Source organism: Mesocricetus auratus, unplaced genomic scaffold (genome assembly GCF_017639785.1).
Source record: "Mesocricetus auratus isolate SY011 unplaced genomic scaffold, BCM_Maur_2.0 Super-Scaffold_100011, whole genome shotgun sequence".
Classification (NCBI taxonomy): Eukaryota; Metazoa; Chordata; class Mammalia; order Rodentia; family Cricetidae; genus Mesocricetus; species Mesocricetus auratus.
This window is the reverse complement of record NW_024429195.1, coordinates 30342279-30367351: the sequence shown is the minus strand read 5'-3', so window position 1 is coordinate 30367351 and position 25073 is coordinate 30342279. Positions and strand designations below refer to the sequence as shown.

At 45.2% G+C, this 25073-nt stretch overlaps 2 protein-coding genes and 1 long non-coding RNA gene across 15 annotated transcripts in view; 2 read left to right on the top strand and 1 right to left on the bottom strand.

The window, feature by feature from the left end:
- The window catches only part of Usp13 (ubiquitin specific peptidase 13), a 103965-nt gene extending 98904 nt beyond the window's left edge, over positions 1 to 5061 (top strand). Inside the window, exon 21 of the mRNA XM_005069725.4 lies at positions 50 to 5061. Coding sequence (XP_005069782.1) covers positions 50 to 143 — 94 coding nt within the window. The 3' untranslated portion in view covers positions 144 to 5061. The remainder of the gene's footprint in view (positions 1 to 49) is intronic.
- Positions 5062 to 6758: 1697 nt separating this feature from the next.
- LOC121143215 lies at positions 6759 to 21299 on the top strand. Of its 2 annotated transcripts, XR_005880404.1 has the most exons (3): positions 6759 to 6818; positions 7249 to 7367; positions 20995 to 21299. It is a non-coding gene; the product is annotated as an uncharacterized LOC121143215 (long non-coding RNA). The 2 variants fall into 2 exon arrangements; XR_005880403.1 differs by lacking the exon at positions 6759 to 6818 and having other exon boundaries at positions 7042 to 7367.
- Positions 9782 to 25073, bottom strand: part of Pex5l (peroxisomal biogenesis factor 5 like) — a 206225-nt gene continuing 190933 nt past the window's right edge. For all 12 annotated transcript variants that reach the window (XM_021226914.2, XM_013113124.3, XM_013113126.3 and 9 more), the window contains 6 exons: positions 23883 to 24026; positions 22937 to 23007; positions 21025 to 21222; positions 19760 to 19925; positions 19231 to 19388; positions 9782 to 16458 (listed from right to left, as the gene is read on the bottom strand). In XM_021226914.2, the coding sequence (XP_021082573.1) occupies positions 16254 to 16458; positions 19231 to 19388; positions 19760 to 19925; positions 21025 to 21222; positions 22937 to 23007; positions 23883 to 24026 (942 nt within the window). In that variant the 3' untranslated portion in view covers positions 9782 to 16253. The remainder of the gene's footprint in view (positions 16459 to 19230; positions 19389 to 19759; positions 19926 to 21024; positions 21223 to 22936; positions 23008 to 23882; positions 24027 to 25073) is intronic.

The following is a 25073-nucleotide window of genomic DNA, read 5'->3' as shown; positions in this document are numbered from 1 at the left end:
TGCACATTGCCTACACAAACCCACCACATGCTTCTGTCTTTGTTTGCAGGTGGGTGATCTACAATGACCACAAAGTTTGTGCCTCAGAAAGGCCCCCCAAAGACCTGGGATATATGTACTTTTACCGCAGGATACCAAGCTAAACCTTACAAGAGTTGGCTAGAAGAAGTCATACACCTTTTTAATTTGCCAAAAAGAAAAAAAAAGAAAAAAAGGAAAAAGAAAAATAAAGGAAAAAAGTCTGGACAACTGGACACAGAGGACTACATGACTATTTATTGCTTCTTTCAAGACTGGGGTCACTCCACTTGACGCCTTCTGGAGAAGACCTGGGAAGAAATGTCTGTTGGTGGCAATACTCTGTTGTAGGGAATTTTGTAACTGTTCAGGGAGTGGATGATGTAAGCAAAGACATTGGCACCAGCACATCAGATACGGAGTGTCCTTCCCTCTTCTACTTTAGGGGTCAGTGGTAAGACCTCACCTACAGTGAAAAAGTGCCCCCAAATAAGAAATCAAAACCTGGGCTTGTTTTTATTGATGGTATCATGTTTTCATTTCCCACAATAATTTCTGACCTAGGTATGTGTACTAGGACATCTGCAATGGAAACTATTTTTAATTTAAATCATATCAGAGTTAATAATACACTGTGTGAATGTGTGTGAGAGTGTACGTGTGATCTTTGTAGTCTATTGGAAATCTGATGGGTTGGTGTTCAAAGGCTAAGTAGTTGCCATTAAGCATATTTGGAAAAGGCAGGCAAACATTTTACCAAACCTATAACTCAGGAACAGTTGTTAAAAATTAGTTCCCCACTTGGATTTTTAATGAGTACAAAGGGCTGTGTTATGGCCTCTAAGTGCTGTGTGGCATTTGTGCGGGTCTGTGCCATTTGACATCAATGCCAGATGCCCAAGTCTTGTCCTATTGTGCTTTGCCAAAGGCATATAGACAGCTTCTCTTCCTCGGCAGCGTAGCCCCTCAAAGCTTTGTGTTTATTCGTAGTTAGGTAACTTATCTCTTGCCTTGTGCTTACTCTCTGGAATCATGTTAAATGCCCTTGCTCTGTGTGACTTTCTGGTCCCTGAACTTTCTTAGGTTTTCACTTCTCTGCTTCTCTGGGGCCAGTCTGACCTCTGCCTTCACTGCCTATCTGCTGTGTCGCATAGTGTGACCTTGGGCACTTTAAGGATGTGAGCTGCAGAGACACATCTGTACCATCCTTTCCAGCTGGACATTTTAGTGTCTTAGCTGCAGCCTGAGATCAGAGCCGAGCTCTGGATGTGCTCTGGGGAGGAAGGAGCTCTCTCTCTCATTTATACTGCTTTTCACTAGCTCAGACTAGTCAACGAAGTGAAAAAGGGTCTATGGCTGTCTGCTCAATGTGTGCTTGTTGGATTGAAAAGATCTTTCTAGAAACTGCAGAAGAATGAAGAGGTAGAACCAACTGGGGCTGAGTAAAGCAGGGGCATGGGGCTAGGATGCGGTGAGTTTGAACAGCCAGGGCTCTGTTAAGCTGTGGCCCTGTCTCAAGGAAGGTCATATGTACTACAAGTCTGGGCTGTGGAGCTTGGGCCAGAGGCCTGCAACCCTGGGTGCTGCCTCAACTGGCTATGGGTCTTGGCAAACCCTTCCTTTTCCCGTGCCTCACTCCCCTCATCAACATGTGGATGAGGGGAGACGTCTCCTCTTTCTAGAAGGCTTTGATCCATGCCTAGGAATCTTCACAGAGAGCAGAAGGCAGAACATGGTAGGTGCCAGGCCAGTGTGTCCCTGCCTTCTCGACTCTGCTGATGCTTTTTCCACTTGGGAAATGACACGGCAGAGGGAGGGAGCAGCAATTCTCTACAACACTGTCCCACTGACGCCCCTTCTAGGCTTGATTTCAAGACCCTAAGTGTCTGTTTTGTGTGTCCCTGACCATCCTGTCCCCTACCCCCCGAGGGAATTCCCACACTAAGCAGCCTTACAAAACCCACTCCCTATAGGGCCACATGTCATAGAATAATGACACACATCTCCAGTGGCTGGTTTGAAGTGCTACAAAGCAAAGGCCTTTTTTGGGGGTAAGGGGTTCTCTGGAGGTCTGAGCTCAAATGTGGTCAAAGATAGCATGTATATTTTGAAAAAAAATAAAAATTTTTAATAAAACCTTTGCAATATCAATGGTGTAAAATCCACATAAAAAATTAGAAAAATTAGGCCAAAAACCACTTAATTTCATTAGGTAGACTAAGCAAACTGATGCTGAGACATACTTCGAGAAAGTGTAGTATGGTTGCCTCTCCCCCTGCTTCACCAACACAAGGGCTATTTCATGGCAAGGTTTTGTATTTGCGCTATTCATTCATATTGGGAGCTGGGTGCACTGCGGCTTTCTAGTTAAAAATGTGCTTGCATGTGTCTCCTGGTATATGCAAATCAGGCTTCTCTGGAGTACGAGTGGGATGTACCGCTTCCCTTACACATGTGGGTAGACAGGACGCTCGTGTGGCTGCAACTGGAGCAGCATGTGGTTTGTCTCTACCAACCCATCTGCCAGGAGTCTTCTGTGTGAGAATGTGGTGGTGTGTTTGTGTGGCTCTCTCTCTCTCTCTCTGTGTGTAGGCATCTGTGTGAAGGAAAGAGCTTTCCTTCTGTAACTATCTTTTGATACCCATTTGTGTAGACTCCCAATGTGTCTTTGGAAAATAGCTCAAAGTTTCTGTTTTGTCACTTGGTCTAAATACCCAAATAACTAGTCAGGAATCCAGTTTGATACAGAAGGGATTGTCTTTTTCTTTTAAATGAAAAGAATCTGAGAAGAATCATATTTTAGTGACACTTTGTATGAATGTTGTTTCACTTCTGGATTTGCCTAGCCTGTTTCCCCAAACCTACAAGAGAATGTGCCTGCTGTCTCCCCTGAATTCCTTTGGGCTCCTATTACCTGAACTGCACACTTACAAGTGGGCTTATGTCCTGACTTTGCCTCTTAGTGTGACCTGCCTGAGTTATTTTATCTCTTTGGGCCTTTGTCTGTGGATCAGAATTAGACTTGATAATTGGGAAGTCCCCATGTGTCCTATAACCACATTTTGGTTTTACTTTTCTGTGATTATAACCCCAGTCAGACAAGAGCTGGGGCAATCAGAATTTTGGTGTCTGAGTCTGGGCTTATTTGTTTGTAGGACCCTGTCATCGTTAGTATGCACCCCATTCTGTTCCTGTGAGGCTCTCTGTGACTGTCCCTCCCCAAAGCAAAAGCAGCAATCCATTCAAGACACCCTCTCGGGAAAGTCTCAGAGTGCCCTTCAACTCAGTCTATCTAACACAAACAAGTTTTAGAATCCTTGAAGACAGTCCCACCCCCAGATAATCGCTGACAAAGTTGTCTGTCCTAGGAGAGGTATTTAGAAAGTCTGTCTTTGTCACTGTAGACACCATGGATGCTGAGTCTCACTGTGGGTATTTAGAGCCAGTGAGTAGCTGCCAGGAAACTGGGCAGAACAGAGTAAGGGTTAGATACATGTGCTTCTGCCTGTGGATAAAACTCCCAGCCGACAGAACAAGGCCTGTGTTGGTACGTTGGTGGGTAGAACCGCCTACCTGATGCTGCCAGGATTTCCTCTTGTCCTAGTTTGCTTTTCATTGATGTAATAAACACCATGACCAAAAGCTAATTGGGGAGGAAAGGGCTTATTTTACCTTAGAGCTCACAGTTCACCATGAAGGGAAGTCAGGGCAGGAAGGCAAGGCAAGAGCCTGAAGGCAAACACTGAGACGGAGGCCATGGAGGGGTGCTGCTCACTGGCTTGTTCTCCGTGGCTTGTTCAGTCTGCTTTCTTATAGAACCCAAGACAACCTGTTTACAGGTGGCACCACCCACAGTGGCCTCGGCCCTTCCACAATGATCATTGATCAGATTAATCAGGGAGGTGTCCCATATGCTTGCCCACAGGTTGATCTTTTTTTGTTTGTTTGTTTGTGTTTTCGAGACAGGGTTTCTCTGGGACTCACTCTATAGACCAGGCTGGCCTCGAACTCACAAAGATCTGCCTGCCTCTTCCTCTGCCTCCCAAGTGCTGGGTCACCTTAATCTTAATGGGAACATTTTCTCAATTGAGGTTCCTTCTTCCCAGATGACCTTAGCTTGGGTCATATTAACAAACAAACAAACAAACAAACAAAACTTAATTAGCACACCTACTCTATGAATCATCCTTAGAGCTTGTGGAACACTGTAGCCCTACAGGGTGGTGGAATTTGACCAATCCATACTAAGATTGCCCTGCATGCATAAAATGCACACTAAAACATGAAGTACGATTAACTCATCATGTTGATTGCAAATGATGTGGGACACATTGATTAACGTAATGGTAATTTAACATTTAAATGAATTTCGCTCTGATATCTGATTTTGTGTGGCTCCTGAGTCATTTGGATCTGTGGCTAATGGCTCGTCTGGCAGTGCTCCACAGTGTGAGGTAGGCAGTGACATCCCATGTGTAAGAAGAGACTTCTGCAGGGGGGGGCTCCAAATCAAAGCTGCACATAGCACATGAGGAACTGAACATGCCCCAACAATTACAAGATTCTTCTGCTTTAAAAAACAGTCTTCCCAGTTTAGAGACAGAAGCAGGGCATCTCCGATGGATGGCCGTTCTTTACCCTGGCTTTGGGGCCCTGTGGATTGGTGTCTGCTTTCCCAGCATCTTTGGGGTGCTGCGGATGTTTTAGCTGTGGCTGGGCTTTGAGCATACCACTTTCACCTCAGGCAACATTCTCTTGTAGTTCCCCTCCTGGGCGTTTTGTAGTCTGTCACAGCTTGGTGTTTGCAAAGACTGGTTGGATCTCAGAACTCCTCAACTTGGGCTGAGGTTGAGCCTGATCCACCTGCCTGCCCAGCAGCGTTGCTGCTGTTGCTGGTTGCCGGAAGACTTGGTATTTATTTACTTTGCATTAGTCACGGTTGGTGTGGAAATTACAAGTGTTTGGGAGAGTACTTGCCTGTGTTGGAAAGAGATGGATAATTTATTGCTTTGATAGTTTTAAATTAAAAGCTATTCTCACAAACTCAGGTCCCTTTATGACTCTTGTTTATTTTTCGTTTGGAAAAAAAATCAAATAAACTGATGTTAGTGGTGAATGGGGAATGTGAGACCATGCCCGTTTTTAATCTCTGACCATGGCTTGTTGGTGTGACAAGGCAGCCTTGGTCCCTATCCCCAGCAGATGTCAGCACCTTGAAGGAGTGTTGGAATGGTAGGAGTCCAGGAAGCTGACATCTCGGCTTCCCTGTTGATTATCCAGTCACACACAGACCTCTGTGGCCCCAGACCTTCAGTGAATGTGTTACATCAGGTGTTTGACCTATAGGACACTATGTTTCTATTGTGTTTAAGTTCCCAACTGCTACTATAGCACATTACCACATCTTGGTTTAAAACACCATGTCCACCTACTCATCCTATGGCTAAAACCCTGGGACAGGGTTTGTTCCAGAACTTTTTTTTTAAGCAGGGTCCTGACAGCTTTGAAATCAGGCATGCTCACATAACTATTGGTGGATTGCTTGCCTCCCTCTTATAAGAACTCCAGGGAGTGCATTAATTTACTCTGGTAACTTAGGACACTCCCACCTCAAAGTCCTTAACCTCAGTATACTTCTGTGACTTCAACAGCTGAGAGATGGAAGCGGGAGGACCAGGAGGACCAGGAGGACCAGGATTTCAGAGTCCTCAGCGATACAGGCAGTTAGAGTCCAGCCTGGATTCCAAGAGACCCCGTGCAAACAAACAAAAACTTTAATTTGATCACATCTACACAATTCCTGTGGCTGTATCAGACAACACATTCATAATGCCACAGGTATTAGAGTGTAGACATTACTAATGTCTTTGGGGTTGGGGACATTACAATTAGTGCACAGGGTATGTTACTGCTTGAAAATACATCTATCTCTGGCTCAAAGGTTTTAAAAGAATGAACCAATGTATTTTGAAAGTCCTAGTCGCTGCCTGATTTTAGTGCCAGGTCATAGTTTTGGTGAGAGGGGAAAGTGGATGGCACAGTGAGATTATTTATGGGTCAGAGAAAAATGCCTGCAGGCTAGCTTCTGCTGCTTTATCCCATCATGCCTTGCAACCGAGCCTGCCCTTCTCGTCATTTAACAACAACACTGTGGAATCTTTAGCTCAGCTTTTCCATGGCAGCCAGTGACAGACTTTAGTCATAGCGGGAAAATATAATAGGAAAAGGTGAAATTTCCCTTAGCAGGTGGCCAGTCATTTTTAAAGTGGGGCAGTAGGGAGGTAGCATGTCAGGGACGGGGCATACAGGTTCAACATCAGATTCCTTTCACCTGACTTGCAAAAGTGTGACTTGATCTCTCATCATACAATGACTCCTCAGATGAGATATGAAAAACATACGACAGTTTGGTGGACACAGCATACCACATTAGCCCAAATGGTTCTTGGAGCCCTTGGGACTTGAGTCCTTGTTTCAGTCCAAGGTATTTTTAAAATAAATATTGCACCATAGTTAATGACTGCTTTCCAAACAAACTTTCCTGGAGATTTTCATTCAGCCAGCTGGCTTGTTAATCTGTGCGCCCTGTAATAAACAAGCATCTACCATGTTTCTATGTGTCATTTTCCTTACAGTGTGCCTGTAAATAAAGTAGGCATGCTCCTTGCCTTTGTTGAATTAGTTTCCTAGCAACCTCAGATGTTAAACGTACAACATCCGAATTTGTTCTCCAGTGTGTGAAAAGATACGGAGTGCTGTGGGAACATGGCGTGGGGCACCGGGGCTGATTCTGATAAAAGGTACCCAGGGATGGTATGGCATTGTAATATGAGATCTGGACCAAGACTTGCAGGAGAAGGAGCAATCCAAGTGGGAATTTGGGGGAATTAGTGTGGAGGCCCCCAGTGATGGCATGTCTGCTCTGTCATATGAGCAGCGAAGAGTCAGCAGGGCTGAAGAGAGGGGAGTGAGCATGATGGGATGGGGGGGTCAGCTGTCCTGGGTGTGGGGTGGGTAGGACCCCAGACTATAGAACTTTCAGGGGCTTCCACAGAACAATGGCCTATCTGACTGAAGTTTAGGACTAGCTCTTGTTTAGGCTGGATGATATGAGAGTAAGGACGGAGGGGAGATGTGAGGAGAAAATTGCAGATTGTAAACACAGGACGCTTCAGGTTTTTTGCTCTAAGGAGAGAAGTCGTGGTGGCTGATAGGTGGCGGTGTGCATAGCGCAGGGCCAAGAAGGTGTTAGTTCTCAAGTGTGAGAAACGAGGTGAGCAAACAGCAAACCGCCTTTGGAAGCCGACAAGAAACAACGGAGGAGTTGCAGGTCCCAGGTGCCAGAACAGGTGAGTGGGATGGGGTCTTATGCCAGAGTGGGGGCTACAGTAGAGTAATAGAGAGAGGGAAATGGGAGGGAGGGAAGCCAGCACCAGCAGATGGCGCCCTCCCTCCCCAGCTTTACCTTTCTCTGGCCAAAGCAATCTTTCTCTATTTGGGGGAGGTTGCGCGTGCAGGTTTGGGAGGGATGCACGTGATACAGTGAGGGAGGTAGGGGACATCACTAACCAGCAGATCAATGATCAGCCCTGTCATTCAATGGGGTGGCACTTGTAGTAATATTGCAATATTGCCTTCACTTCTTTTTTTTTTTTTTCTTTTGAGACAGGGTCTGCCTATGAGGCTGAGACTGGCCTCCAGACCACAGTCCTCCTGCCCAGCTTCCTGAGTTTTGGAATGGTGCCATGCATCACACTATCTGGATGATTTTGAGTCTCAGTTTTAAATGAAAAGCAGATTTTGGTTAGTGCCCTGGCTGTTTCTCTGAAGCCTCCCTTTTCCTGGGCCGGGTTTGGCAGGCCTGGAGGTCAGCTTCACCTTTCAGGCAGCGTTGAATGCGAGGGACCTTCCCCCACTTGACCACAGTTTGCAAAACTCAATTATGGAGTGGGTAAAATTAACAGTGGGGGAAGCGGGGGACAAGGTGTCCCTTGGGTAAATGGCACCTACAAGGATCTGACCCAGGCAGGTCAGCAGGTTGTACCAGGGGAGCCTGCCTACACTCATCAAAGCTCAAGTGAGTAAATTCCAATTTGCAGCCTACTGTGGGTTAGTACTTTGATTCTACAAAGAGGAGCACTAGAATTAGCCATCATTTTCCCAAGGCAAGATGCAAGGCTATGATTACCAGGAGCTAGAGTATTCAGTAGTGAAATGCTCACCTAGCCTGTACAAAGCTCTGGGCTGAATTCTCAGCATCGAAAACAAAAGCAACAAAACCCAAACCACTCTAAAACAAACAAAAATAAACAAACAAACAAAACAAAACCAGCCAGGAAGCAGTTTTTTGTGGATTGTAAAGTTAGTAATACTACTACTACTATTATTAAATAAACATGTAAGTGCTTTCTGTACAGTTTAGGGAGCCTGTGAAGAGGGCCTGAGGAAATGGCTCAGTCATGAAAGTGCTTTCCACACAGCATGGGGACCTAAGTTCAGATTCTCAGCACCTACATAAAAGCTACTGTGACGTTTACCTGTATATAGTCCTACTGCTGGGGTGGGGGTTGTGACAAGAGGAACCCTGGAGCTCTTTGGTCAATTAGTCTTCCTGAATTTGTGAGTTCCAGGATCAGTGAGACCCTGACTCAAGAAACTAAGGTAGGTGGGGGATGCAGAGATGACTCAGATTTAGAATACTGCTCTTCTAGAAAACTGGGAATTCAGTTCCCAGAACCTGTGCCAGGACACCTCAGAAAGGCCCATCATTCCAGCTCCAGGAGATCCGATGCCCTCTGCTGGTCTCTGCACACAGGCACATGCAGAAAAGTGCCAAGCACACACAGAGTTTAGAATCGTGACCTCAAAGACACCCAAGGTTGACCTATGGCCTCTAAATGCACATGCATACCCCCTCCACTTGTACACACAGGAACATGTACACACACAAACAAAATCGTAAAGAATGCCTTACGTCTTTGGCTGGTGTTGCATACACGTGGAGAGATGCAGCTATTTCTGGAACAATAGCTGATGTTTAAAGTGGAGGTAGGAGGCTTTTAAGAGAGCCCCGAGTTAATGTGAGGTGAGAATAAGGCTCCAGTGCCCTACATTAGTGTGCTGTATCACCTAACTGTGAAGCAGGGAGGGAAAATGTACACCTTGACTTTTTGGAGGAAAGACTGGAAGCCACCAGGGCCAAGAACCACCTGAGATCAACAGGGAGAAGTGTAGAGGAGGCGTGAGCCCCCGTCTTGGCCCCGTGCTTGAAGCTACCTTCACTGTCAACCTAACCAGGCCAGAATGACTTTGCTTTGGAAACAGGCTTTAGGGCTGGGTGGGGAGCTCTGCCCTTTGCCCTGCTCTGAGAAGGTCTCCCAGGATTCCCCAACCCAATGGGCATCTCCTAAAGCCTCCTTGCTTCCAGCCCCTGCTGCCTTGGTTTCCTTTGCTCCTGAGGGCACACCAAGCTCATTCCCACCTTAGTGTCCTAGTTGTTGACTCTCCCAGGAATGTTGTCTCCCACTCCTTTTTGCTGGTTCTTGGTTTGAATTGCAGCCCACATGTCCCCTATTTTCTGGCCACCTGGAAATAAGGACCTAAGTCCTCTCACAGTATCCCACTGTCCCTTCCTCCCGCTAGGCACACATGCCTTCTTACTGGTTTGGTCTAGCTGCATCTTATACTAGAATGGGGCCTGCATGCTGTCAGTGTTCAAATTATTGTCAGACTGACCCCCTCCAAGAAAGAACCTCAAGTGACACATATTTTAATGCTTTTATTTAAAAAGATCACAAATTTCAATTTTAGGTTAATATTTTAGTCTTAAAAAATTAACAAAGGAAACAGTTTTCAAGATTTGTGGTTCATCTACAAATGCATTCTGCTTTCCAGATGATTCATGCAAAATTATATGTAGTGATACTCAATGAAAGATATTTCTTAAAGCAGTAGTAATTGGTTTCTACTTGGCTTTAAGTGGTTCTGACCTGAAATCCCATCTTGAGAGAGTCCTGAAAAGACCATAAAGCCACAGAAAATTTATTTGGAAACATAGTTTTAAACCGCACAGATGTAAATACAGGTTAATAATGTGAAAAAGGAAGGTGTGCCTTCAATAAGGTATGAACGTACTACCTCAGGCTCAGTATTTTGCGAATTATAAGTCATCTGAGTGAATTAACACATCAGTAGGACAAGTGGTTATTTTTATAGTAGTTTTATTTCCAAAGGCAATGCAGAGAAAGACTATGACAAGGGCTTACTACATGACAGCGTAGGCTGCGTGCATTCACTGTGCCATAGAAACATTATCTCAGAGTATGCCAATAATATTCAAATCTCCCTTGCCATTAGTTGACTACAGATAACTTAATTTGGGGTTGGTATTAATTTAGAAATTCAGTGTAAACTTTTAAAGTTCAGTTTTTCTGTTACCTATGTCAGCCTGAAGATGAAACTCCCAGATTTTTAAAGATATTGAGCACAGTAAGGAAAGCATCATGGCACTTTTCTTAAAACACAATTTTTAGGTTAGACTAGATATGCAGTATTCATAGATATATAAAATAGATAGAAATGTTTCTAAATAGTTAATAAACACTTCTTACAGGTTGTAAAAAGTTACTGAATTATTCAGCTATTTTTTTCAACTGATGTAAACAGTTAGGTAATGAAAGTCGAGGAGGGCTTGGGTCGGATGATGAAGCGGAGAAGAAAGGCTGATTTTAGGCTGTGGTGTCTTTACTGATGGTAACATGATGGTCATGAACTCGCTGATCACAGGGCACAGTCCTCTCAAAATCCCTATGAAAGAATGTCCTGAGTCTCAGTGAGGATGGCAGATACCCAGTTTTCTACCGTGTGCCTGCCAGTCCCTCTCCCATCAATCAAAAAAAAAAACCAAACCAACCTCAAAGATGCATTTCAGTGAAGTTTCTCTAGTGCTGTCTCTCTGTCTTGCTGAGGGATACTCAGCTACCCTTTCCCTGGCTCTGGAGGTCCTGAGGCTGGGGCACTGGTCTGCAGGCATTTCACTTGGTCCTGAGGCTGGGGCACTGGTCTCCAGGCATTTCACTTGGTCCTGAGGCTGGGGCACTGGTCTCCAGAGCATTTCACTTGGTGTTTCTGTAGCAACTGCAGCATCTATGTGCAGTGTGAGAAACTATTAAGCCTCACACTTTGATTTCCTGGTGCTTTCCTCTTAATTTTTTACTGCCTGCACACCATGGTCTTTCTCTGTGTGGGGAAAGAGTAGTGTGTAGACTCTGGGCTTGTGTGTGGGAGGGCACGGGACATTATGAAAGGGTAAAAAATGTTGTTTTTCACATATGACGCAAATCAAAGTCCTTTTAATTTTTTTGAGACAGTGTCCTATATTGCACAGGATGGTCTTGTGCTCCATATGGCCAAGGATGACCTTGAATTCCCGACCTTCCTGCCCCCACCTCCCACTTGCTGAGATTATGGATGTGTGCCACCATGCCCAGATCAAACCGACAGCTGTGTGCATGGGAGACAAGCAGTAAACCAGTAGGACTATGTCCCCAGCACTGGTCCCACTAGACTTCCCAGCCTTTTCATAAAACTGGGGTTTAGGAAAAGACAGAGAGAAGACATTGGCTATAGAATCATCTCCCTACCCCTGGAGTGTTTTCGGTCAGGCTGATCAAATCTAGTTTCCGAAGGGAGAGGGACTTTGACCTCGCAAACAGAACAGTAACCTACCCTCTACTCTGTGACGTACTATCCCAATGGGAAACAAAGGCCCCATCTCCACTTTGTCTCAGGGCAATCTCCGTGTGCATGGCATCACTTGAACCTCCCCGAAAAAGTTAGAATCCCAATGTTTTCAAAATTTTCCCTAAACTTTTTGAAAAGAAACCTTGAAATACACTATCAGGAATTTAGAGCTTCGTGTGCAGAGACAACTGTATGTCTTTGTCACAGTTTTAGCTCTGTCAAGCTTCACATGGGTTTTTAAGGACCCATGTCTATACCTGGATCCCTCAGAAGATTGAGCTGGGACTGTCAGTAACAGGGTATGTGCCAACCTGTGATCATCAGTCATTGCCAATGTGATAGCAGGCTAACCGTCTGCAGGGTGAGATGGGGAAGCACATAGAAAATACTGGAACACTAGGAAGTGCTTGTTTGTTGAGAAGAGTGGAAAGACAAGCTAGCCTATGACACCAGTCATGCACAGGGCAAGTGGGCCAGTTTACATTTGGTAAAGTATCCTGCATGCTTTGGTTAATAGTCATAGGCGGATTTTTAAGTACTGATGCATGCAATAGTTTTGTACCTGAGGTTATATGTTTTGCTTTTTAAAAATTGCCTTTTTACAAACTTTATGCCAGAGTTGATCTATGAACATTCTTTAAAAATATACGTATCTACTTCTTAGTTCAAAACAGCTTAATTCAGCCAGTCCTGTAAATAGTGGGATGAGAAGGGCATTGTGCAGGAACATTTGCATAGGGAACCGGTTTGAAGCTATGTTACAAGGTTGAAGTTGTGGGTGTTGCCTGTGTCTTCATTTTCAAAATAAAAGGTCTTAGAAAGATGGCACATGAATTAAATATTCCAAAAACCTGGTTTCTAGACTGCTTCTAGAAGCATGTCAGGACAGGAAAGAAAATACTACCACCATCGCAGTGCTAAGTTAATTCCACTGTGTGGAAGCAGAGAGATGAGGACACAGAGTGACCATCCACTTTCCTCTGGTCCCCCAGGAGTGCACAGATAAACTTTATGGTGAGGGGTTTGGGAACTGTGAGATGAGCTACAATTACAGTCAAGCCTTTTCCATATGGTGAGGATACGCCAGCACGACTTATCTAAAAGAGAATTTGGATATTGATCTAAGAGTCAGCATGATCTCTCAATATAAATAGAAATGGCATGGAAGTCTGAGAGTGAGTGTATTCTGGATGTTCCTACCCAATTCTGGCAGACATCAGACTGGCTGGGAAGTGCACTTCATTGTTAGATATTAAAGTTTCCGGTGGGTTGTAGGGAGGGCTGTTGGGATGAAGTACAGAGAATGCAGAGTTACCGAGAATGATTGGGTTAGAAGGTTCCTTACTCCTCAGCTGTACATGGTCTCCTAGAGTCCAGCATGACTGTAGTCACCTGATCTTCCTGCTTCCATGTCCCAAGTGCTGAGACTGCAGCTTTATACCACCGTGGTTGGTTTATGTAGTTCTGGGATGCACTGAGCTACATCTCCAGTCCCTTTTTCTTCTGCCTCTTCTTTGCATACAGATGTTCTATCAAAACTTGTAACATTTTGAAACTCAGCAGTGATTAATGGCTTTCTCTACATTTTCATCCAATTTACTGGCAAAATCAGTCCCTGGAAGCTACTGAGTGGCCATTGTATGAATGAGTACCATCCTTAAGATCCTCCCCCAGGACCTCAAAAGAATTTCAAACAGAAAGACAAAAGGCAGATTTCTTGCTGTGAAAATGAAAAGTCCTCGACACTTCTGCATTTAAAAATACCACGAAAAGATGCCAATGCCATGGGAAAGACACTAAAGTCTCATTGCTTAATGTCTGCTATGGCTCTGTTTATACAAGGTTCTACTTTTTAGTTATTGGTTTGTACTTATTATCATCACCATAGCATTGCGAAGTGCAACTCTTTCCCTCTTAGGCAAATAATTTTGGACTTCCCGATAGGTGGTAGTCTACAAAAATCTTAATTGTTATGGACAGAACTAACTAACAGATTGGAGAAAGTCCACAAAATGTTCTACAAAATGTTATATAATGGTGAGGTGGATAATTGTCAACTGTCTTCTAACATAACTCCCTAGAGTTTGAAGTTACTTGGTATCTCGGTAAAATAAACTTGGGCCACGATATGTGGCGCTACTTAGCAACAGTCAAATGAAATGAAACTCCCCACATTTGCGCTAGTCAGGCTAAGACTCAGCTCCTGTGTGAAGTGATTGGGCTGAGGGTGTGGTAGGTCATTATCCTTGCAAGACCAGGGCCTGGGGAGTGTTATGAACAGAATGGCCATGAAGGTTGCTTTGAACCTTTTTGTTTACAGGCTTGGGAGGGTCTCTGAGGGAATCAAATCAGGTGGCCAACAGGTGACACTTGGAGTGAGGAAGGAGGTAGGAATGGTCACAACACTATCAGCAACATTCAAGCTGATAGTCTACAGTCTGGTCCGAAGAGGTCTTCCCAGTGTTTCTAACAGTCTAGAGCAGTGGTTCTCAACCATCCTAATGCTGTGACCCTTTAATACAGTTCTTCTTTCTGTGGTAACCCCCTAACCATAAAATTATTCTCATTGTTACTTCATAGCAATGCCACTGTTATGAATCATAATATAAATATTTTTGGAGATAGAATTTTACCGAAGGAGTTGTGACCCACAAGTTGAGAACCACTGGTCTAGAAAATCTGTTCTTCAAAATACATTTGACCTTTCCTTTGCTGCCCAGACTAATAGAAAGCATGAACCATGGATGGAGAGATGGTTCAGCTGCTAAAGGCTAGCATGAGTTGTTGCCGTGCCCAGGAATGGATGCCTGTGAACTTCAGGTCTCTCACAATCCAGAGGACTCCACAGTGATGGAGGGGCTCAGTCAGCCTCTGGGCACATTTTCAACCAGGAGTAGATAATTACATAGTTAATTAATCCGCTTTGACTCAAAATATGGTTTTTGGTAGCGACAGTTGTTGGTGGGGTGAGCTCTTAGTAAGCAAAGAACATGAAAAAGTTGGGACCAGGCTACTTCCAGGAAGAGTCTGGAGGTGGGAAGGGCACACGTGAAGAAAAACAGGGAAATTTGCTAACATCAGAGCCAAGCAAAATGGTATTTTGGTTAGTCTTTTGCCAACATTATTCTAATTCTTCGTAAGTGTATCTTTTGAAATAACCACTGAGCTCCAACCACCCACAAATTTATCACTGAGTCCCAAACACCCACAAAGTAAGCTGAAGAAATACGTGGAAGACCAACCATTAAATAAGGTGTCTCTGCCAGTGGAAAAGGCCTGACTCTTGCTGAGTGTTTAAATTAGAGCCCAAGGGGCGCCTCTTCAGAGACAACTCTGCCACCCAGTGCAGCTCAGTCACACATGTGACCTTCTGTCCCTCACAACTCCAGGAGGTGGACAGTGTGGGCTCTTATGGAATTGAGGAAACACATCAACTTTAGGAAAAATGTATTTATCACGCTTAAGAAATACCATTTAAAATAGCAACAGTTTAAAAGGAGTATCTTGTGCAGGGCAGTTAGAAAGCCAGAAAACAGGGTATGAAAACAAGTTAACACAAACCCATTAGAAATCACAGGATTGCCAAGCTTCCTTCTGCAGGGAGAATGCTGAGGCAGAATCTTGCTTCCCACTGAGATCCACAGAGTCCCAGAAAGCACGCAAAGGAAACTGGGTTTAACACATTTACACTTTGTGCCAACACGCCTTCAAAACCCTACACTAAGAAAAACTCTTGTCATTTTTTTATTTGGTCCATTGAGCTAACAAATCTGTCTCAAATCTTCTAGTCCCCACCCTCCGCCAAGTTAGAAGCCAAGCAACAAACCCGAAGCCCAGCAAGGCATAAATAAGATATTAAAGTGCTTATTTACAATCCTAGACAGGATTTCATTGGGAACAGCAAAAACGTCTAGTGCAAAAACTGCTGTTGCCAGCAAAGCGCTTTCTCTCTCTGGAAACAACGGCTTACAGTAAAAAGTTGAAAGGAGGAGGGGGAAGCGATGTCTGCCTTAACTCGGGCTGTATGTGTGCATGCGCCAATGGCCCAGACTATGTTCAGTCTCTCGAAAGGCGCAGACACCTTTGAGTCAGCCTGAGTTCACTGCCCGCAGACAAACTGTCTTGCTAGGCCCCATGAACAGGCAGGCTCCTCAGATGGGCCACCAGCTGTGAGTCCACCAGCTGTGACTGGGGAGGGACTAACTCAAAGTCCACTTGTAACTTGGAGGAGTATACATGGTGACCTTATCTTGGCTTGTTTGGAGAATCTTAGTTCTTGAACCCAACCTTGACTTTGTGCTTTTGGATCTGAACAGAGGCTAGGGATTGTCTATAGTAATCAATTCCCTTGGGTTATATGACCACAGCCTTTTGACTCTCTGCTTTAGCCTTTAAAAAAATCTCTTTTTTTTTGGAAATCCATAATAAAATAGTTTTGTCCCTTTTAAGTATAATAGCAGATGAGGGCTTATTCTGTATTCCCTCCTTTTCCTTTAAGGATCCAAGTTGAAAGCTCTTAGGAGGACATCCAAGTCACCAAGGTTGGCTGCCTGGAAGAGTTCTGGCTGGTCCATCAGTGACAGAGCAATTCTGAGGGCAGCCCAGATGTTCCCCGAGATGGCAGGGTGAGGGACTTGTTGCTGGTTCCTGCTCTTTCTTTGCAAACTGAGGGCAGTGAGAAAGTTGCTTACCGCTTCTCTAAAAAGGGAGAGAGAGGCACATCTTAAACCGCGGTGAATCCCAGAGTCAGCACACCAAAATAAACAGTGTCTCCTCTCCAGGGCGAGTGGGCTCCCCAGGGGTGACTTTCAGGCTCCCTGGTTTTTCTCTTGTGAACAGCTATGGTCAAATAGAGTTGGGGCCAGAAAGAGATCAGGAAAATGTAGCAGAGGGAGACCAATGCCACCACAGCTAATTGGATGCATCTCCTCTGCTCCGGGAATGACTGGGGCCTCTGTCTGTGTGCAGAGGTGATCTAGGCCACCTGTCTTTAAGGGGAGAAAAAGCAAGGTGGCCTAGATTTGCCTGGCAGTGGCAGAGATCTGGAACTGCTCTTCTTTGTTACAGCAGCTGGCCTTTGGTCCTGGCTGCGACCTTCAGGTAAATTCCTTTGCAGAGGTTCAGTTAAGTCAATAGCGGGGCAGTAGAGGCCGTTTTGGGATTTTCATTAGGAAACTGAGGCGGCACGTGACCTTTTCACTTTCACCCCGTATCTGCTCTGTCACCTGCTCAAGCAGTGAGGTGCCACAGACAGAATACCAAGGCGGGGAACCGGCCTCGAGGAAGCAGGAGCTAAAGGGATTTCCAGTGCGGGCCGCTCTTCTTTTCTTGGCACAGCTTGGTTTGGGAAGTAGTTTCTTGTAAAGCATGTCATTTCTGTTGACTTGCAATGTTTTACTACTTTTCAAGGAATCTCTTAAAATGCTCTAGTTTAATTTCTGACACCACAACTTTTCATAGATAAAGCTCACATTAACTAAAAGTTTTGGCCTTTTTAGCATTTGTAGGAAGTATAAAAGCATCCTGAGAATGCGGGTGGGGGTGATGGTGGGGGTGAGGGCAGGGGTGACGGTAGGGGTGAAGGTGGGGTGAGGGTGAGTACAGGGGTGAGGGTGAGGTGAGGGTGGGGTGAGGGAGGGTAAGGGCGAGGGTGAAGGTGAGGGTGAGTGTAGGGGTGAGGGTGAGTGTAGGGGTTAGGGTGAGTGTAGGGTTTAGGGTGAGTGTAGGGATGAGGGTGAGTGTAGGGGTTAGGGTGAGTGTAGGGATGAGGGTGAGTGTAGGGGTTAGGGTGAGTGTAGGGGTTAGGGTGAGTGTAGGGATGAGGGTGAGTGTAGGGGTTAGGGTGAGTGTAGGGGTTAGGGTGAGTGTAGGGATGAGGGTGAGTGTAGGGGTTAGGGTGAGTGTAGGGGTTAGGGTGAGTGTAGGGATGAGGGTGAGTGTAGGTTAGGGTGAGAGTAGGGGTGAGGATGAGTGGGGGTGAGGGAGGGTAAGGGTGAGGGTGAGTGTAGGGGTTAGGGTGAGTGTAGGGGTTAGGGTGAGTGTAGGGATGAGGGTGAGTGTAGGGGTTAGGGTGAGTGTAGGGATGAGGGTGAGTGTAGGGGTTAGGGTGAGTGTAGGGGTTAGGGTGAGTGTAGGGATGAGGGTGAGTGTAGGGGTTAGGGTGAGTGTAGGGGTTAGGGTGAGTGTAGGGATGAGGGTGAGTGTAGGGGTTAGGGTGAGTGTAGGGGTTAGGGTGAGTGTAGGGATGAGGGTGAGTGTAGGTTAGGGTGAGAGTAGGGGTGAGGATGAGTGGGGGTGAGGGAGGGTAAGGGTGAGGGTGAGTGTAGGGGTTAGGGTGAGTGTAGGGGTTAGGGTGAGTGTAGGGATGAGGGTGAGTGTAGGGGTTAGGGTGAGTGTAGGGATGAGGGTGAGTGTAGGGATGAGGGTGAGTGTAGGGATGAGGGTGAGTGTAGGGGTTAGGGTGAGTGTAGGGGTTAGGGTGAGTGTAGGGGTTAGGGTGAGTGTAGGGATGAGGGTGAGTGTAGGGATGAGGGTGAGTGTAGGGGTTAGGCTGAGTGTAGGGATGAGGGTGAGGTGAGGGTGGGGTGAGGGTGGGGTGAGTGGGGGTGAGGGAGGGTAAGGGTGAGGGTGAGTGTAGGGATGAGGGTGAGTGTAGGGATGAGGGTGAGTGTAGGGGTGAGGGTGAGTGTAGGGATGAGGGTGAGTGTAGGGGTTAGGGTGAGTGTAGGGATGAGGGTGAGTGTAGGGATGAGGGTGAGTGTAGGGGTTAGGGTGAGTGTAGGGATGAGGGTGAGTGTAGGGATGAGGGTGAGTGTAGGGATGAGGGTGAGTGTAGGGATGAGGGTGAGGTGAGGGTGGGGTGAGGGTGGGGTGAGTGGGGGTGAGGGAGGGTAAGGGTGAGGGTGAGTGTAGGGATGAGGGTGAGTGTAGGGGTGAGGGTGAGTGTAGGGGTTAGGGTGAGTGTAGGGGTGAGGGTGAGGTGAGGGTGAGTGTAGGGATGAGGGTGAGTGTAGGGGTTAGGCTGAGTGTAGGGATGAGGGTGAGGTGAGGGTGGGGTGAGGGTGGGGTGAGTGGGGGTGAGGGAGGGTAAGGGTGAGGGTGAGTGTAGGGGTGGGGGTGGGGGTGGGAACAGCTGAGATCCTGGATGTTCAATGTCTCTGCAGCTTTTTGGGCCTATAATTATGCCAGGGCATTTTAAACAACAACCTTCTTGTATTTTAAATAATAAATCTACCATGTAATTTTTCTTCCCTAACTAATTCTATCTGCACATCACATTTAGAACAACTGTATTCTTGGCTTGGCTTTGCCAGACACTGGCTCTGAACCTCCCAAGGCTGTTTTATCAGATCCCCCTGGGTCTTTCCATTTCCACGATTCTTTTTTCTCTTAAATGGATGAATTAAAGGTTGGACTCTTAATGTTTCGCACAGGCTTGCGCTGGGCCCCCAGATAGCTTAGGTACTTCACCTGTAGGCGCCCAGGTTGATGCAGCTGATCCCCAGGTTGTATCTGGAGCGGATGAAGCCTGGCTGGATCTCCAGTGCTCTCGTGTAGGCCTCCACAGCTTCCTCACTGCGGTCTCCATTTGCCAGGGTTGCCCCAAGACGGTTCCACAGTGAGTAATCCTTATGAGAAAGACCAGAGCTAGCTCATGCCCAGGAGCACCATGGTAGTGCTCCCCCCCTCTTCCCTTGACCAGTGAAGCAGGATGGCTGAAGGGTCTGTAATGAGCTGAATTATTAAAACTTCTCCCTGGTTAACTTGGTGAAAAGGGCTTTTGAAGAGCAGTGGTTATCTGATGTCCCATAATTAATGCTTCCGTTTTAGGCATTTTGGTATGGGCAGTTGCACGGTTTATCGTCTGCACTTGAACTTACCAGCAGCAGAGATAAAACGTAGAAGGAAAGTACAGAGAGAATCGCCCATGAAAGCTTGCTTGTTATAAGTGTGTCCCCACCCTCACCCCAGGGTGTTTAGCTATGCTGGGATTCCTTACCTCTGGCCTAACAGTTAAGGCAGCGTTAAATGCATCGATTGCTCTGTTGAACTCCCCGCTCAGGTGGAACAGAACTCCAAGACCTGTTTGCAGGTCCGGGTCTATCATGTCGCCATTTTGGTGGGCAGCTTCCAGGTATAATTCCTTCACCCCTTCCAGAACAGAGCTATGAAGGAAGAATCTGATTTAGTGCCCAGGGAGTTGAATCACCTGGAACTACAGCTACAGGCGGTTGGGTAGTGTTTGATATGGTTGCTGGGAACTGAACTTGGGTCCTTTGGAAGAGAACCATGGGCTCTTAACTGCCCTTCCCCCAGATTGAAATGTTTTCCTTAAAATAGTTTAGGGGCTGGAGCAATAGCTCAGTGCCTAAGAGTGCTTATTGCTCTTGTGGAAGATCTGGGCTTGATTCCCAGCGTCTACATGGTGGCTAACGATGGTCTGTCACCCCAGTTACAGCAAGCACCAGGCACAGATCTATATCCAGGCAAAATTCCCATATGCATAAAAATTAAAAAATAATGAATATATATTGGGATTATATACTGGACATACTGGACTATGAAAACAACACGGTCAATTGTCACAAATACTCAACAAAACACATAAACAAGCTATGTTAAGTAAGGCCCTCATGGGAGAGTGCCATTGACCCAGTGTTTGATCCTTAAAGCTGAGCTGAGCAAGGATTCAATGACATTCAATTATGATTTCCTCCAACAAGGGACCCAAGTGTATGCAACTACAGTTCTCAGCGTATTGGCATTAAATCCCAACGCACTTGGATTTGAGATATGGTACTTGAATGACCATATGTCTATGAATGGCCATAACGCAGGTCATTATGTCTAAAGGACAGCTTCTGGGGTTGAGCTATGTGTCCCCCACAAATACCAGCCTGTAGTGCTGTAGGAAGGTGGTAGAGCCTTTGAGAAGTGGAGCCTGATGGAAGTTAGGTCATGGAAGCAAAGCTTGATGGGATATGGGGAAACCTTGCTATCTCCCCTTTCTTCCCAGTCACCATAAGGTAAGACCAGGCTGACCTTGAACTCAAAAAGATCCGCCTGCCTCTGACTCCCAAGAGTGTTGGGATTAAAGGCGTGTGCCACCACTGCCCGTTCTCATAACAGTTCTTAAAACAATAGGCTAATTGACCATTGTCTAACCCTTCAAAAATGTAAGCTTAAAGAAACCATTTTCTTTATAAGTTGCTTATCTCAGGTATTTTGTCACAGTAATAGGATTCTACACAGAATGAGGACAACCTGTCAACTGGTGACTTAGACATCCGCCGAGTGAGGCCTGGAGAGCCCTTCTTGTTCTTTACAAGGTATTTGTACTTTGGATTCTGCTTAATCCAGTTCTTCAGAGCTTCACAGGCATCCTGTTGATGGCCAGTGTTGGTGTAACTCACGGCCAAGGCCATCAGAGCTTTCAAGTTGTTGGGCTGCAACTCCAGGCACCTTGAGAGAAGAAAAAACAGATCAATTATGCAGCCTTTATTAATTAAAAATCATTAATTAAAATTGTAAAAGTTAAATTATGTCAAATAACTGGAAAGTACTTTATTTCTCTGAATGAGTACCCAGATCAAAGAGTGGTTTTTAAAAGAGTGGTTAAAACATCCTCATGACAGCTGAATTTGTAACTTTGTGTTTTAAAAACATTTTATTTTATGTGCATGAGCATTTTGCCTGCATGTATATCTATGTACCATGTTTGAGTCTTGTACCTATGGAGTTCAGAAGAGGGTACTGGATCCCCTGGAAATGGAGTTACAGATGTTGTGAGCTACCATGTAGGTGTTGGGAACTTAACTAGAGTCCACTGCAGGAGCAGCCAATGCTGTTAAATACTGAGCCCATTTTTCCAGATCTGGTTTTGATAACCTTAATAAACTTTTCTAAAGTGTAGCTGCTATATGATACAGAGAGAAACTTACTTAAATGTGGCTGCATTATCTTAATTCCCCTAAACTGGGTGAGATGAAAGGCTGTACAATGTTTCGCAACAGAGAGGGGAAATCTCTTTTTCTAGACTACCAATGTAGGCTTGTACATGTCCCAGGCTATTGCTACCTCTAGCAGGACTTTCCAAATTTAGAAGTGAAAAGAGGGACTTGGCACTACACACATTCTAGCACTGGGGCTACAGTGAGACCTCACGTGGAAAGGTCTGGCAAGCCCTCAGATGATGGAGACCCTGGTAGGATCCACCTAAGACTTGGAGTAGTAAGTTCCCAGTGCCTCAGAAACCTAGCGGCAAACCTGAGTGTGCATCAGAACCCTGGGAGATTCTAATACTAATGATGCTTCCTTACTCAGTCCTAACGAAGTCAATCAGAATTCCGAGAGTGTCCAAGGCTCAGACTTCAAGGCATCTTAAAAAATAATTCCATTGTGCATTTGTGTGCAGAATTAGGAATGATTGACTCAGGGTGCACTAGATTTTGCATCATGGGATGGGGTTTAAATCCTATCTCTCTTGCACATGATCTATGAGGCCTTGGCTACCCCTAATTTCCAGTGTCTCTCAGTTCTCAAGGAAAAAAAGAGCAACTCCCCAATCAACTTATACTTCGAGATAACTACCAAGTCTTGTGATGAAGGATTCTGGGAATGTAAAGCCCTCAAACTCCAAGTACCTGGGATCTTACCTTTTAAGATTTGGAAGTTCTAGAATTTACAGGTACAAGTTGTACACATCCATACACATTTGTATATTATGTTGAGCATGTGTGGGTAGACATATTTGCTTCCTTCCTATAGCATTACAGTAACAGTACATACAAGAAAGGAAGGAGGGCTCTCTCATTAAGTGGGCGGGTCTACACTCATGCTCTGTCCCTCCTTCCATGTGAAGCGATCTCCACCTGCAGTCAGTAATTTGAACACATTTTTTTTTTCTGAAGAAAACTTTTGGAAGTTGCAAAAACCTAGAGCATTGAAAGTGTTGATTCAATGAGTTTGATTTCTGACTGCTTTCAGTACAGCTTTTATTTGGTTCTAGAGAACTTGAGTTGACTTGTAGACCCAGAAGCATTGTGGGGAAATTATCCCATCAGAACTGTGTGTGACTGGAACGTGGCATCCCAGCACAGGCCTTGGACAATCTTCACACTCCACTCGAAAGAAGAGCACAGAGGCAAAGTTCTACCTGTCTGTCCCCCAGACCTACCTCTGGAGGGCGACAATGGCTGCTTGTTCATTTTCATTCTCTGCCTGGGTTATACCAAGAAACTGCCATGCCTATGAAAACAAAACAGAGCAAAACAAAACACCAGCCAAATAAACAAAAACCCAAACCAAAGCAACACAAGGAAACAAACACACACAACATAGACTGAAAGCATTGCAAAACAAAACAGACTGTTTGCCATTGTAGTTAGTTTGACTGTGATTCTCTGTGGGGAACAAACTTAATTACAGGGACGCAGCCTTGGGGAGGACCTGCCACACACTCCAGCTGTACTCTGAACTGACTAGATTCCTTTCTTATTTACTCATCTCTGGGAATGCGCCACAAAGGTGTCTTCTTAACGAGGCACATTTCCCCAATTCTTCAACATTTTATGCTAGGACTCAGAGGAGTTTTGAGGACACAATAGATGTTCTACAAATGTTGGGTGAGTGCATCAAGGGTAATATATGGTGTGACTTGAGGCCCAGACAAAAGCCATATTCCTCCCTAAATTCCATGGGCAAACCTCATGTCCATGTTTTATTTATTTATTTTTAATGGATACATGGTCTCATGAAGCCCTGGCTGGCCTAGCCCTCTCTTACGTAGACTGGGCTAGCCTTGAACTTACAGAGTTCTGCCTGCTTGCCTCTGCTCTGCCCCACAGTGTTGAGATTAAAGGTGAGAACTACCATGCCTGGCTCAGGTTGGCTATTGTTGTGTTTCCTGTCCTCAGTTTTTATTTTTGGAGGCTCTGGATCGTGAAGATTAGAAACTCGGTTAGAAAGGAGGTAATGCATAGTTTTCTAAGAGGATCAGCCTGAGCCAGGGGAACTCCTTTGTACACCTTGGTGAGGGTATACCCTGAAGCATCGCTTCTCGTCCTGACCCCTCAGCACACTTAGGCGCTTTTCCAGTCTGAAAGAGTGAAGGGGGATGCCACCTCAGCGTCTCCAGGGTCCTGAAGAATTGCTGCTTCCATGAACAGGATGGTGACAGGCAGGTCTCCTTCCTTCAGCCTTTTTAAGCCTTCTTCAAATGCTCCAGGCCAGTCCTTGAAGGGGTTTTCAGTGTGGAAGTAATAACCCTGTAACACAGAAGAGGCCACAATACAACATTGTCTTCATTCCTACTTACATGCAGTAAATCTCTGGACAACTTATTGCCTCATTGGGGGATACAGGTGCCCCTAATGAAAATCCATTTTTAAAAATTACATTTGCTTCATTTGAAAATATTTAACACAAAATATGCAAGCACTCATCTAGTATTTTCTATGAATATTCAACTTAGAAGGTTCATACACAGTCTTGAAACTTACACCCTACTTAGTTTTGGATTGTGTTTATCCTATGTTACTAAAATGATTTATGTAGACATGCTAAATATATTTACTCAGCCCTTACTGATGGACATTTTGATTTTTTAAAAAAAATGAGAGTGATATGGTAGCTCATGCCTGGAATTCTGAACAGTGGAGGTTGAGGCAGAAGGATCACCCTGAGTTTGAGGTCATTCTGGGCTACACAGTAAACTCTAGCCTAGCCTGGGCTACAAAATTAACCACTGTCTCAAAAATGTATTTATTTATTTTTCTTAAATAAAACTACAATGAAAACTTCATTCTTCAGGATTGTTTTGCACTTGTTTTTTTTACCTTATGCTAGACTTTGAGAACTGTTTTTTTTAGACTGTATATATGTAGCTGGTCTGCTCTGGGGCTAAACTATCTCCTGTAATATTTGAGAATATTATTTGTTGCTGCTTCACTGGCATAAACAATCAGAAAATCCTTTCAATGTGACTGATATAAACACACCTGGTCATGAAGTTACTGTGGTCTAAAGAGTGGAAGCCTTTGTTTTTTATAGATGATCAGAGAGATGAAACATGGTGTCAACAGCCAGAGGACCTTGCAGGCACATGGCGATGGGTGGACTCAGGCCTCAGGTGTGTGGATTATAGCCTGGGGTCTAGAAACCCACAGTGTCCTCCCTTTCTACCCATACTGGATATATATATTTTGTGGGGCAGGTAGATACTTTAAAATTTTATGTTTTGAAGGACCGAGACCACTGGGAAGAGAGACACTTGAATGGCATTGTAAGTCCCCTAGAACCAGATTGACCATCAT